A 15,583-nucleotide genomic window follows, 5' to 3' on the forward strand; every position below is an offset into this window, starting at 1 on the left:
GAAAACCTGACACTAGAAGAAGGTGGTTTAAGTTTTGCATCAAAACTGAAAAATAACTTCGCTTCTTTGGATCTGTATCCTTTCCTGTAAAATAAGAAGGTAGAATCAGTATTTTAAAAATATTTTCTAGCTGTGGAACTCTGTATAGAAAGAAAATCTTCCAGATGAGCATTATATAGCATGTTAGATTTTGATTTGGGTGGTAAGAGTTATTTACTTAAATTAATAAAGAATCCTCAAAAAAAAGAAAAAAAAGAATCCTCAACTTCATTTTCTCTGAACCATTGTTTTATAGCAGAAAAGGTGTATTTCATTATTTTTGCAGGAATGTAATTGGAGGAATAACTTGTAAAATACAATTGTATTTATTTTTTTAAGTGGGAAGAATTTATTAAAAGGGAAAATATAACTGAAGGTCATGTTTTCTGAAAAAAGGGGAAAATAAGTCACTATTTTGGGTTTTTATAATAATTGCCTTTGAAACCTAATGCATAATTCTTGAAATCTGGGATAATGATTTCTGTGTTTTCTTTAGGTCAGCAGTCTTGTTTTACATATTGAAGAAGCCCATAAACTCCCAGTAAAACATTTTACTAATCCATATTGTAACATCTACCTGAATAGTGTCCAGGTAGCAAAAACTCATGCAAGGGAAGGGCAAAACCCTGTATGGTCAGAAGAGTTTGTCTTTGAGTAAGTCTTATTTTATCATTACATTAGATGATTTTCTTTTGCTGTAATGCATTTTCTTTCCTTTTTATTTTTTTTTTTAACTCTGTATCTAAATCACTCAGAACACAGTGCCAAGCTCAGGCATTTTAATAATACACACTTTTTTTTTCTATTGTATTTGTTCACTTTTACTAGTAAAGTGCTATGTCCTTGGTTTTTCACCCAGTTATTAATATGAATTACCATTACTGATGAATCCAAAAACATTTACTAACATACACAGACAAAATGTTTACAAGGGTTTCCAGGATTTACTCCAGGAAGGTAAAGACAGTAGGGAAAGTGTAATTTGCTTGTCTGTATTCCTGTGTACCAAATAATAAAACATGTTTTGAATCTAGTTTTAAATCTAGCACTTTCAGCTGGGTTAGCAGCAGAAATAGGGGGTTTATTCAATACTAATAAAGGAATTAGATAGTTTTATGCCAGGACTTTTTAAAATTCTTTTTCTCCTTGCTGCTTTAGTGATCTTCCTCCTGACATCAACAGATTTGAAATAACTCTTAGCAATAAAACGAAGAAAAGCAAAGATCCTGATATCTGTAAGTTGACACAGAAATTTCTAAAGTAAAAAAGCATGTTTTATATACTTTGGAAATTCATAATGAAGTATAGTCTAAAATGGAAATTAAAAAGGTGTGTAAGCAGTGTAACTTGAGATAGCTTCTTTTTATACTTCTACAAGTATTGATTGCTGTATCTAAAGAAGAAAAAATAAAAAGACCAGAAAGGCTAAATTGTATATACTGTAAACTTAAGCCCTTAGGATTAAAGTAGGATCTGCTCACGCTCCCTCCACAACGTATAGGAGGAAAAAGAAAACAGTAACAGTGGTCATCTTTCTGTGGTGCTTCCTTATCCCTTCTTCCTACTTTCTAGGTTTCTCCTACTTTCCTATACTTTGCATGTAAATGAAAAAAAGCACTGTGTTAAATTTTTTTCTTAAAACTAGATTACACTGCTCACTTCTGGTAGTCAGTACTGGTTCTCGGCAGCACAACTTTTCCCAGTCTGTTTCTGAAACAGGTGGCAATGGGATTTAGCAATTCACACCAGAGTGAATTAGGTTAATCCTTAAATACCTTCTTAAAAATCAGGCTTAGGGGGAAAAAAAAGTGATATGTGTTAACAGAATCAAAGCCTGAATTTTTTGCTATAAATATATTTATTCTGTAATTTCTGTACTACTATTAAAATGCTTAACATTTTTAGTGGTCCCCCATTATTTTTAAGATAAACTCTAACGCCCTAGCAATGATACAGAAGGCTCTTTCCTGATCCACTCCTCCCCACTCTTACTTTCACTGTGGAATCTTTTGTATATCCTTCTCTCCAGCTACACCAGCTTTCTTATAGCTCTTAAATTGTCCATGGATTTTTAAAACCATCCACCATACCTTCTGTTCGGACTGCACACACTCTCTTTTTTTCTCTGTTTCTACTTAGCTACAATTCCAGATCCTGTTACAAGTCAGCTTAAGGGGGTACCTGTTTGGAATGGATGTTTAACTTCCACAGAATGAATTAAACATTATTTCTCTGTACTTCATTAGCATACACCACTTTACAGCACTTAGCATGGGGTATCATAATTGATTTCTTGCCTCCTTGGCTAGACTGTTACCTCCATGCAAGTCAGAGACTGTATCTTTATCATGTCTGTATCCTACATCCCTGCCTATCAGAGAGTCTGGCACATAGTAGGCATTCAGTAAATGAATGAAGCATTTAGTATTAAATTTATGATATTACTGTAAAGTACTTTAATAAAAAGCATTTAACACTATAGATAAGATAGAACATTAGGAAAATTTGTGTGACTAATTACAGTGTCATCTTTTCAGACAGTAGTCATTTGATATTTTTCTGTCACAGTATTTATGCGCTGCCAGTTGAGCCGGCTGCAGAAAGGGCATGCCACAGATGAATGGTTTTTGCTCAGCTCCCATATACCATTGAAAGGTATTGAGCCAGGATCCCTGCGGGTCCGAGCACGATATTCTATGGAAAAAATCATGCCAGAAGAAGAGTACAGCGAATTTAAAGAGGTATTAAAGTTATTTACCAGTCCAATTATTTTTAAAGGCATTAAGAAAAATAACTTTTTTTCCCCCCAGGATCCCTACTGGAGTATGATTGCTCCACAATACTGTGTTAGTCTCTACCGTACAACAAAGTGAATCAGCCACACGCACACATATATCCTCATATCTCCTCCCTCTTGCGTCTCCCTCCCTCCCACCCTCCCTATCCCACCCCTCTAGGTGGTCACAAAGCACCGAGCTGATCTCCCTGTGCTATGTGCTGCTTCCCACCATACCCATTGAGTTAAATATAGTAATTTCATAGTTTAGTGGCACAGTGACAGGCATAGAAGGTTGAAAAGCCTTGCAACAGTAGGACATTGCTTTGAAGAGACTATAAGTATGTAGGTTACAAACTCATTCTGTTTTTAATAAATTTATTCAGTAGAACATATTCCTAAATGTATACATATAGAAGAACATATTTCCTGTTAATGTTACTGAGAATGCTTAATGCTGTGTACTTTCAACAATCTTTCTTGATGTCATTTTTAGCTTATACTGCAAAAGGAGCTTCACGTAGTCTATGCTTTATCACATGTATGTGGACAGGACCGAACACTACTGGCTAGCATCCTACTGAGGATTTTTCTTCATGAAAGGCTTGAATCGTTGTTGTTATGTACACTAAATGACAGAGAAATAAGCATGGAAGGTACAGTATGGATGTGTTAGTGTGATACTTTTAAAAACTGGTTAATGATTAGATTTTATATATCAAGTATATATGTACTCTATCTTAGAACATATTAAATAGGTAAATCATTTTACAAAGTTACTCAGTTTTTCATTCATTAAAAATTACAGTTGGAATGTCATTTCTGATTCTTAGGCTGGCTAATATGGGGGGGGTATTATCTCTAATACAACTTTCTGTCATGGCAAATTAGAAGCCGTAAGAAAGTGACTTTCGTGTCCAGATCAATGGCTCATACTGCTTGGTTATTAAGAATAGTTTGGTATGCTTATCATGTTCTCTTGTTTGTTTTTTGCTTATAAATTCATTGCACAAAAGTTGGGTGTTAGCTGCATTTTATTTCTGCCTTCTATAGGTAGGTAGTTTCCAGGCCATTTAGCTGGACCCACAGTAGTTTGTAACAGCTTATAAATATGTCAGAATAACCCATTTCAAACCAGCCCTTTGACTCAATAACAGTACTTGCTTCTAGGTTCCCCAAATAAACTGTAAAATCTAAAACTATTTCCTCCTGATCATAGAAAATATAAACATTTGTCAGGAAAGATAAAGTGGTGGTACATATTTTACACTGAGATTGTCTTTTCTGGCAATATTTGTGTTTTTTTAGGATTTTATTAGAAGTCATGAATAGCCATATTTTAGGCAAATAAGTTAATTTATACGGGGGTTTTACGTTACATTCTTGTTTGTAAATTAACTCAGATTTTTTAAAGCGTGGGCTCAGTGGACAGCAAAGGTGGATTCTGGTCCTAGTTTTGTCACTATTTGGCTCTTTAGTCTTAGATAAGTCATATAACCATCCATATAACCATCCAGAGCCTTTGTTCATATAATGTGGCAGTGTTAATTCCTTCTCCTGTTTATGATCTAATGAAGTGAAGGAATAGAAAGTCTTTTGAAGAGTTAAGTTTATAGGAATATAGGATGTCATTATAATCAATATTTAATGCTACATGCAAATAAACATAAAGAGCTATAATTATTTGAGGAAAAAATGAATTCATTTAATTTCCAATTTGATTCACGTTAGTACAATCCTTTACAGATAATTTTTTAATATATATATATTTATGTAGATGAAGCCACTACCCTATTTCGAGCTACAACACTTGCGAGTACCTTGATGGAGCAGTATATGAAAGCCACTGCTACACAATTTGTTCATCACGCTTTGAAAGACTGTATCTTAAAGATAATGGAAAGCAAGCAGTCTTGCGAGGTGAGTATTGCAGCAAAGAGCATATTTTAATAGGTAATGCTTTATAGCTAACTGCACTTCAAGGCAAATATATTAGCTGTCTGAAACTGTTCATCAGAACAGTTACACCTTTTGTAATACGTTTAGAAAAATGTTATGCAAAACAGACTTTTTAAAAAAGATGTACTTTATTTGGAGATTAAAAACCTCGAATTGCACCAGAAATACATGAAAGTACTCCTGCTGTACTAATGATAAAAGTGTATGCTACTTTCAGAAAGTGTGCAAACATAAATTGAAGTTATTGTTAGAGATTTCTGTTGTGTAAGTTTTGTGTGACACTTGCTAATAACATCTAGGTTTCTCCTCAAAGGTTTTTTTGAAGTGGGGGTGGTGGTGGGAGGGTCAGAGGTACAAGATAACCCCCTCAAAAGCAAATAAAAACATCCTTTTAGATTATTGAGGCTTCAGTGTAAACTCATAACAAACCATTAAGAAAAGGAGTAGAATCTCATGTATATGGCTATTCCATCATTTTATTTTGAAGGCAGAGCAACTATAGAAGGAGGATATTAAATATATTTTTTATGTCTGATACAAAATAAAGGAACTGCTTTTGATAATGTATACTGGGAGCACTCAAAATGTTAATTCTGCACCAAGTTGTCAATTTTTACTAATTAACTTAAGAGGAAGAAATGGATAATTTAGTGTTGGAAACCTGGGGTTAACACCATAGTTGGTCTAATAAGTGTAAAGGATACAGAAATGCAGCAAGTCTGCAGAAAGTCTGGACGTTAAATCCAGGCTAGGGAATTTAGATTCCTATAGATAAATCTACTCCATTAATTCTAGGTAAGAATTCTTAGATTTTAGAAGTTACTGGAAAGTTTTTAGAAGGGTTCATGATGCTGCCTCTGAGGCATTTGGTATTTTATTAGTCATCTAATTCAGAAAAACCTTTCTATTTTAATCAGCTTTTTTCCTCAAATAAATAGATTTAAGATAGGTTTTATAATAATATACGGTGATCTTTCTTTCCAATTAAATACTTCTAGTATATTTGTGCATGTGGCCACTGAAGCTGGGATTTTTTTGTCTTCTGGTTGGGAATATTATATTTAAAATAAAGTCTAATACAGTTTTATGTGCCTGTAAAAATCTGTGGTAAAATGTGGTAAATGAATAAAAGAAAACTTCATTAATGGTATTTAACCCAAAGCAACTGAAAACTGTTGAATAATCATTGCTCTTCAGTTGAGTAGATGGGAATTAATGGTAACAAGTCCATTAGGAGTTCCACAGAGCAAACCCTAGTTAGCCCCACACCACCACCAAAAGACTAATACAGTTTGAAAAATGGAAAAATAGAGAACCTTGAAAAAAACTGCTTGATTACCTTGATTCATTTGCATTTATCATTGCCAAGATGCATTTATATTGATTTATTCCTTCTCTTAGTTAAGTCCATCAAAGTTAGAAAAAAATGAAGATGTGAACACTAATTTAGCACACCTATTGAACATACTTTCAGAGCTTGTGGAGAAAATATTCATGGCTTCAGAAATACTTCCACCGTAAGTGGTGAAATTTTAATTTGACAAGAAATTGTATATTTGCATTTAAAAAAAATTGTATTTCTAAAACATGTGTAAGCTTTTCCACTGTCCTGATGTTATTATACTCTGAAGAAGTTAGGGTTTTTAATCTTTACACGATGAATTGTGTTTAAGGAAACAGAGTGACTTGAAGAAACCAAAGTGTAATATTTGCATTAAAATAAAACAAATCATGTTTTTATACAGGCCAGTATGTCTGGTTTATATAGTAACTTGGGGAAAGAATAGAAGCTTATCTCAGGTTTGAGGAGGTCATAAAAGACATGTATCTCTCCAGTATGTAGTTGAACATCTTGCTCAAAATGTACACGAGATAATTACTCGGTGTCTGCCTAGCGGCTTCCGGTGTTAGCTCGCTTATTCAGGTAGAAGTTAACTTACATTAAAATCTGTCTCCCTGGAACCTGTACTCATTAGTTCCTCTATATCTGCATTCCAGTACGTTTTCATACTTTTCTTTAATACAGAAGTAATCTAAAAATGGTAGGATTTCTTCCGAAGTAGATGTAAAGAACTGGTTAAATGAATTGATGATGCAAACTTTTTAAAGTTTTCCTTATCCTTTGCTAAATATCACTACTTGTAACAGAGAACTTTTTTGGGGAAAATGGCCAGTTGCATTTAAAAATGTCATGGATTTCGTAAATTAAGCTTTAGGCTGCAGTGAGATCAGTATTTTCAAGTGCTTTCTGTATTAAGATGGTTGTGTTATTTTGGCAGGACACTGAGGTATATTTATGGGTGTTTACAGAAATCTGTTCAGTACAAGTGGCCTACAAATACCACCATGAGAACAAGAGTTGTTAGGTAAGACTTACTGTTTTGTTAAATCATATAGCCTGCACTGAGAGCCAAATGGATAACTGTGAAAATGTGGAGACTAACAGTATACAGTATACAATTTCAAGACCTTTTTTCTTTGACTTTTATGTCAGAGTCCTGTTGAATATTTTCTGAATTCAGATAGCTCCTAAACTTTAACTTACTTTGTGTTTTTGTTTTGAAGTTACTATGAGATACTTAGCTAGCAAGCTACTTTTTGCATTTTCTAAAAACCTCAACATTCAATGATGGGAGGAGAGAAAGACTGGTTGATTTGTGCTGAGAACGAAAAGCAATAATTGTACAATTTAGATATTAATTAATTGGTTTGTAACAGTTTGTGACTCAGGGCTGATCTCCAACCAGAGTCTACTTAGTTCTGAAGCTGTTACAGTGTGTTCATTGTGCAGTAATTAGGAGGAATTGCTTTGTCAAGTCACAGCATTTTGTAGCTTATATAGGGGGACTTTGTTGTCATTTCCGTAACTTTTCCAATGAGGAAGCAGATCTGTAGAGATTAAATTGTTTGCTTAAGGTTATACAGAAAGTTAGTAGCTAAGGCAGAACTAAAGGCAAAACATCTAAGACCCAATCTAATATCCTTAACACTCCTGTACGCTTTTGTTAAGCACACCCCAACCCATTCAAGACAGTAGGAAATTAGTGCAAAAGCATCAGAGAATTCAGGAGTCTAATAATAAAATTTATCATATAGAATATATGCTGCCCATCATGTTATACACTATTAAAAAAAAATTGGGCAACTACTGAAGGCACCAATATCATATAATTAGTTTTGTAAGATCTTTCTTGGTTAGTAATGATATGACATAAATGTTTAAGAATTGTAGATTCCGTATTTCTTGACTTTAGTAGTGATTGAGAGGAATAGAAACGTATTACAAGCATATAATGTTGCAGCACAGTTGTGTGTGATGTAAATGAAAACTTCTGTAAGTTTCACACAAGTATATTTGTTAAGCAAATAGCTGCAAATTCTGCTATGTGGATTATCTGATACTACAGGGTCTTCTAAGGGGCATTTATGGCCAAGGTGGTGATTTCTATCCCTAGTTAAGCTTTTAAATGTATGTGTAGATACCTAGTATCCCTCTTAAATTTAAAATCACCTCTAAAAATTCCCAGAAAGTGGATTTGCACACTGAAATTCTTTTATGGTTCGGTGTTGCTAGGTTATATTTCAGATCCAAAGACAAACATATCAATGTTTTCAAGCAAAATTTGTGCAAGATTCTTCATAAATTACCTGCTATAAAGAAATCTAAAGACTTAATAATTGTATATTAAGAATAAATGCTATCTGAGAAGCAACACATTAATTTTTCTAAGACTCCCCCAAATTAGCAAACAACATCATTGGGAGGTAAATGCTGAGAAATTGCGTTATTCTCTAATAGAGAACAGAGACTATGTCAATTATTTTAATCTCTAAAAGGAATTTTATCAACTTGGAAATAATGCTTGTCTTTACAAGGGCAGGTGCGAGGTCAATTATTAGTGTGGATTCCTCTTAAGAAGAAATTAGAGAAATATTATCTACACAAAAACATAAACTCTACCAGTAACCAAAGAAGGGAGCAGACTAGGAATAGCTATATACACTTGTAGTTTTACTTTGTACTTTGTTCCCAGAGTAAGATTAGCAGGTAAAATCATATATGACAACTGTTACTAAGCCATGTGTTTTTATACTAATTTTTGGCTTTGCTATTAATATTTTGTAATTTGAGAACTTTTTTTTTAACTTTAGAAAGCTTGATGTCTTTTTCTTCATTGCCTTAAAAGCTTTTCAACATTGTATACATTTTCATTTATCAAGAAGTCACTTTTTCCCTAGTACAATGGATTAATTTTTATGTAACTCAACAAAATCAGTATAACCAACTTCATTTATAACAGACTTTACTGAGCTGTTCTGTTTAAAGAAAGAAAGAGCAGTTAGAGAATGTTAGTTTTAGGACCTTACAGGACTATGTGTCTATTAAAAGGGTTTATTTGTACTCCTACAGTATTTCAGAAATTCTTAGTGTTCCTAAGGACACACCTTCCTCAAAGTAAGTATAAAATGCACTACTAGCTTGGAATAAGTAAATAGTAGCCAAAACAGTAAATGTTACAGATACAACTTAAATCTTCCCAAAGTAAATCTAAAAATCTAAATATGAGAAAAGTGAATAATGTTTAAGCAGCAAATATATGTTCTTAAAGTAAGATACTTTAGCTTATTATTTTCATAAAGTTGCATATTTGGTCTTCCCTACATTAGTTCAAAGTTCATGGTTCTAACATTTTTGTTTATATATATTATTTTAATGTAACACATATTGTAGTTTTCTAAAAAAAACAAAATTTCCCTCCCATTCAGTGGTTTTGTTTTTCTTCGACTTATCTGTCCTGCCATCCTGAACCCACGGATGTTTAATATCATCTCAGGTAATCAGCTTTTGATAAATTTTGAAATTAAAAAAATAGTTTCATACTCTTTAGTAAGGTTACTCATTTTTCCTTTTAAATCTTTTTTTTTTTAATCCAATTATAAGACTTGGTATAAAACATTCCAAAGCACCCCTTTCTTCTTCCTTTTGGTACTTTACCTTTTCTTTCCATTTTGTTTCTTAACCTTTCTTTCCATCTAATATTTGAAGCCTGAGATGGCATGATTAGACACAAATCATTTTTTTCCCATCCCTACCTATGTCTCAAACTCTTATGATGATGATTTTTTCCAGCCTGCAACATTGGCTTTTTCAAGTTGGGAAGAAGAGCTTCCTGTGTGCTTTTAACCCATGCTAGACCCTGTCACTACCATTGCAAGTCGGATTTTAAAATTATAGCTGCAGTTGCAGTAGTACTCTGTGAATACTTATGAAGAAAGCAGCCCTTTGAGATTTCCCAGTAGAGATTTCTTGTCACCAGCTATATAATGTTAATTGGCATTTTAAACTCCAACAAACCAGATTCAGTTTTGCTTATTACCCAAATGCCCATTATGGATTGACTTTCAGATGTTGTAGACTTTTCAAATAAAGGGTAAGAATGACATTTGTGACTACAAATGTAATCATGAGCCATCATTAGCAGAAGGAATCTGAAGTATTTTTGTCTTGATAATTTGAAGCTCAAAATTGTATTAAAATTTTTTGGAGTATCTTACCTTTATAGCCATCATATCTCTGTAGTTATCTCCAATTGCTACTAAAATGGTTAAATCTATGGGTCTACTAAGAATTAAGGGTTTAGAATTCTTTTGGAGAGATTTATTGATCTGAATGTTAGACTCTGAACCACTAGGCAATATTATTTATAGTTTAGCAACTTCAGATAAAAAGAATACAGTCTAAAATCAGGCAGCCAGATAGACTATCTATAGGTTTTTACTGTTAAATAATTATGTTTCAGAGCTTAAAATTAATAGAGACAAATAATTTTCATTTACATCCTATTATCTGTATAGGGCAGTGCTTCCTGATTAACCTTTAAAATATTTTTAAAAAATTAATAAATTGCATGTTTTTCTCCTCAAAATAAAGCAGAGATTCCAGACTTTGTTATTGAGCTTTAAAGTGAATTATTTGAGTCAGTGGAGGCTGGGAGAAAGGAATTGCTCATATTGCAAATTGCTAACCTTGGATGGGTTGAAATTAGCTTTGTGAATTGTCCTGTAGGGTATGTGGAGTAACGAGTCTTTTTAGCAATAAGATAAAGCTTTGAAGTATTTTGAAATACCCTGTAGTACCCTTTTCACAAACTAAAAGCACTGATAAGTGTATTCAGTTTTTCCCCCTTTAAATCAAGCTCTTTTGAATTATACAGGTCATACTTTTTCCAAAAAACATTGAGTTCTGAATGGAAGAATATTAGTATTTTTAACAGTAAAGAAATATTAAAGTGCTAAATTTATAATGGTTTACTTGGAAGTACCTTTGGAGTTGGTGTCATTAGCTGTGCCCAATTCTCTTATAGATTCCCCATCTCCTATTGCTGCAAGAACACTGATATTAGTGGCTAAGTCTGTGCAGAACTTAGCAAATCTTGTGGAATTTGGAGCTAAGGTAAAAACATTTTGATACTTTAAAATGTCATTTATGAATGAAACTTTGACACGATAACACCATAAAATATGGCATGAGTAAATTTTCAACAGTGGATATTTCATAAAGATAATTTATGATTTTGTTGATATGTTCATATTTTTAGATGCTTTTAGATTTTACTTTTTAATAGTGGAATTTTAAAAACCACCATTTTCGCTAGTAGTATAGAAAGGTATTTTTTCAGTATAATTTCCAGTATAATCAGATTCTTCCACTTTTAAATATAAAAATCAATGAGCATATTTTTAAATGCACCCAATCAATTTTTTTATGTATTGCATAATAAACATTCTCTGTAAATATTAAAATTCAGATGAGTTTTTAAAACACCCATATGTGATCCCACTATCCAAAGATAATGACTGTTAATGTTCTGGTAGGGATAATACTATGTCATCTGCTTTTGTTAATATTAACAGATAACAAGTATCCTTATATGTACTTCCTTTCAAACTTGTCCAGTTATTTCTTTAAATGAACTTTGGAGTAAAAGTACTAAGTAAGAAGACATTTTGCTCCCCACAGCCTTGCCAAAACTCAACTAGTATTATTTTTTTATTTTTGACAATCTGATAAGCATGTTACTTTTTGTATCATTATTTCATTACTCTTAGAACTGTATGACTTTTCATGTCTGTTTCTTTGGAATCATCTATTGAGGTCCTTATCTCATCTTACTGATTTTAAGAGAGTGTGTATTAATACTAACCCTTCCCCGTTTTACAACATAGCATATTTTCGAATTGGTTTAAGATTTTAGAATGAAGCAGTTTATAGTATGACTCAGCTTTTGAATTTATCTGAACCCTGAGGCACGTTATGAGTACCAATTTTTTATTGCAGTCCCTACCACACTATATTTTAACTTCCTGTATTCTCTGCTAGGTTCTAGTAACCTCTGGGTATTTGGCAAATATTGACAGTTTCTCACTAATTATTTTTGAATGACCTACATATAAGAAATTGTGTTTGCTAGGCTATGTGTGCTTTTTTTCATCCAGAATTTGTTTATTAAAGTACTCCATACTCCTATTCCTCAGAATAGCTGCTTGCTTATATTAGAAGGAAAAATATGGTCATTGTATAATTACGTTAATTCTTATGAATAATGTGCTGCTACTGATAATTTGATTTATAAGAATTTTTGCTACATGTATGGTTTTTGTTATGGACCAGATAATGTTTCTGATTCATATATAGTAAGCTTTTTATTTTTATATTTTTAGGAGCCTTACATGGAAGGTGTCAATCCATTCATCAAAAGTAACAAACATCGTATGATCATGTTTTTAGATGAACTTGGGGTATGCATATAATTTTTCAAGTACTTTGACATCTATACTTTATGCATATAATTTTTCAAGTACTTTGACATCTATACTTAATATAGCTGAGTATAACTCATTGAAGCAACAACCTTTAGAAAGCTTTTCTATCCAGAGCTTAAAACAAAACAAAACAAAAAAGCTGCATATTTTTGTCTACCTTCTTAAACAAATTACTTCATTTGATATAATTATAACAATTTATTCTTACACTGAATGATTTACACCAAGAATAGAGGACTGTGGCTTTTGAACTGCCTGTGTCAATTTTTAGTTTGTCCCACCTTACCACCACGACATTCTGTTGCTGCTTTAGCTACTTTAACTTTGCTGCTACTGTGTGGAATTTGAAACAAGATGGATAACCCACAGTTCTGGCCAGGTTAATAAGTAAATGGACTGGAGAATGTATGTTCCTGTGGCTTTTCTAAGAATAAAATACCTGGATTTGGTGTTAAACTTCATTCAGTGGGACTACATATGCCTTACTTAGGCATTTATAAATAAGTTGTGATTATAAAATTAAGAATGGGATTTTAAAAATAATTTTTAAGACCCTGGATTTCTAAAGTTAAATTTTCTTGTTATAGATTTTCAGGTACTGCATCAATTAAAAACTAAATAAATTTATTAGCAATTCAGTTCATATATATAGAAACCAGAAAAGAGATGTGAATTTAGCCAGGTGTATGGCACTAGGGAATCCTAGGGTAGGAGAATGTTCTGCTTTAATACAGTCAGATTCACTTAAAAGCACAAGTAAACAACCACCACACCACTGTATAGTCAAACCAGTCAGGACAGCCTGTGGGCCCCTAGTTTGCAGCTTCAGGTATAAGAAATTTATAGTGTTGGTCCATATTGATAATGAAATTGAGAAATAAAGGAGCAGATGCTAAATGTCCATCATGTTCCTATATGTGAACTCCTGGGAAGTTTTGAAGAATATAAGTATTTCCGATTACCAAAAAAATATAGTTGGTCCATGACTGAAATTTTTTTTTTTTTTACTATAGTGATGTTTAAGGAGCTGTATGAAACTGTCCAATATTTAAGGCTAGCTAGTTTATCTCAAGACACATTTCTAGGTGTAGATTCAAGATTAGGATTCCATTTACTTTCCATAATCACATGTCTACAGTCCAGCTTTCTCTATGACTTTCCTAGTTATGCCACACAATCTAGCCTTTCAGATTGCTTAGAATTCCAGTATTATAATACTCTTCCAGTCTCCTCATACTCTTCCACTGCTTTACACCTATATAAGTCAAATAAGACTCACTTCAAACATCTCCTTCAGGCAGGCTTTGCTGAGCCCTAAACCTGAACTAAATAATACCTTTTGTTCTGCTTCCTAAGTATCCTCTGCATATCCTTTGATATATATAACTCTGTGATCAGTTCACATCTAGTCTGTGTCTTCTCTACTAGGTTGTGAACTCTTTAAAGGCAAATGTGGTTGTCTTTCATCCCATCTCTAGAAGCATCCCATCTCTAGAAGCCTTCATTCACTGAATAAAAATGAACTATATTCTAATTATGTTTTTTAGACCATAGAAATGAGTGTTTGCAGTTTTTAGGAGTGTAAATATTGTCACCATTAGGGAGAGGAATAGATTTGTTTAAAACCACTGGTAATCTAAACTCATGTTAAATTTTATTCCAGTGCTCAAAATAAAATCAATACTTAGTTACTATAACAAGTTGGTAGTACTGTATTGGCACTAATTTACTTTATGAACCTTATCTAAAGATACCGTAATTAACACATCATTTCTACACATTAGCAAGTGTTTTGGGCAGATAATTATAGGCCCGAAAGGTTCTCATCAATGCTTTCGTAATGTAGCTCTTATTTATATATGCTGATCAATTTGGACAAACTATAGCAGTTTTATAATGAAACTCAGTCTGAAGGAGTGGAGGAATTTTAAGTTTAGGTTGCGTTTAATCCAGATTGGCAGTTAATGCTTGCATTATTTATGTTCCAGTTTAAAAAAAATAATATTGCACAGTATTCTGCCATGTGGTTGAAGAAAACGAAACTTGGTTTTGTGTGAATACTGAGGTCACAAAATCTATCAAGTTGAATTTTAAGAACATTTTAAGAGAATATTATGTGTTAAATTTTATCTACTGTACCAGTTAGGATCTTTTCAGAAGAGATTATAAAGAGTTGTATTTCTAAATGCAGTTTTATGATTCCCTTAAAGAATGTACCTGAACTTCCGGACACTACAGAGCATTCTAGAACTGACCTTTCCCGTGATTTAGCAGCATTGCATGAGATTTGTGTGGCCCATTCAGACGAACTGCGAACGCTCAGTAATGAGCGTGGTGCACAGCAGGTAGGTTTTTGCCAACCTTTTTTAACAATGATGTTCCTCACACTTAAGCAGAATGTCAACATAGGATTCTTTGGGAGGTGATAAATAGCTGAATTAGTCTTATTATATTGTTTTTGAGAATCTGAATCATAATCCACAAAGATCTCAGCAAACAGGAATAATGAGCCCAGACTAAGATTACATATTTTTGATACTGCAAAATGTCAAATCTTGCTTTTAAGTTAATGTGAACTCTACTGAAAAATGGTGGTGTTCATGCACCTCAGTGGCATGTATGAAAATGGTAAGTGAGCTACTGATGTCAGTAGTGATGTGGCTTTTTCTGTCTCTTCTGTCACACACATGGTGCCTGGCCAAGTACTTTTCAAACTGTCAAACACACGAGAATTATTCAGGAAGATTGGTAAAAATATTTTAAGCTCCAGATCCAGAGATTGTTTAGTGTGGCCTTAGAAGAGCTTATCAAAAATGGCAGTTTCTAAGGACGGTCACTACAGTGGCCAACCATTTGGCAAGGACCTCATAGAAGAGATTAACACATTGAGAGTGGTGATTCTGAGTTCTCAATCTGAGATTCTAAAATTCTCAAGGTTTTTCGAGTTTAGATAACAGCATGGATCATTTAGGTTCCAGTCACTTG

The 15,583-nt window shown here is 33.1% G+C and overlaps 1 protein-coding gene across 1 annotated transcript in view; it reads left to right on the plus strand.

Moving 5' to 3' along the window:
• The window catches only part of RASA1 (RAS p21 protein activator 1), a 104,789-nt gene that overhangs the window by 87,589 nt on the left and 1,617 nt on the right, over nt 1-15,583 (plus strand). The window contains exons 14-24 of the mRNA XM_024734329.1: nt 536-693; nt 1,198-1,274; nt 2,608-2,780; nt 3,312-3,471; nt 4,593-4,735; nt 6,176-6,291; nt 7,054-7,140; nt 9,542-9,609; nt 11,140-11,228; nt 12,497-12,574; nt 14,809-14,943. Of these exons, the coding sequence (XP_024590097.1) occupies nt 536-693; nt 1,198-1,274; nt 2,608-2,780; nt 3,312-3,471; nt 4,593-4,735; nt 6,176-6,291; nt 7,054-7,140; nt 9,542-9,609; nt 11,140-11,228; nt 12,497-12,574; nt 14,809-14,943 (1,284 nt within the window). The remainder of the gene's footprint in view (nt 1-535; nt 694-1,197; nt 1,275-2,607; nt 2,781-3,311; nt 3,472-4,592; nt 4,736-6,175; nt 6,292-7,053; nt 7,141-9,541; nt 9,610-11,139; nt 11,229-12,496; nt 12,575-14,808; nt 14,944-15,583) is intronic.

Source organism: Neophocaena asiaeorientalis, unplaced genomic scaffold (genome assembly GCF_003031525.2).
Source record: "Neophocaena asiaeorientalis asiaeorientalis breed wild unplaced genomic scaffold, Neophocaena_asiaeorientalis_V1.1 scaffold184, whole genome shotgun sequence".
Taxonomy (NCBI): domain Eukaryota; kingdom Metazoa; phylum Chordata; class Mammalia; order Artiodactyla; family Phocoenidae; genus Neophocaena; species Neophocaena asiaeorientalis.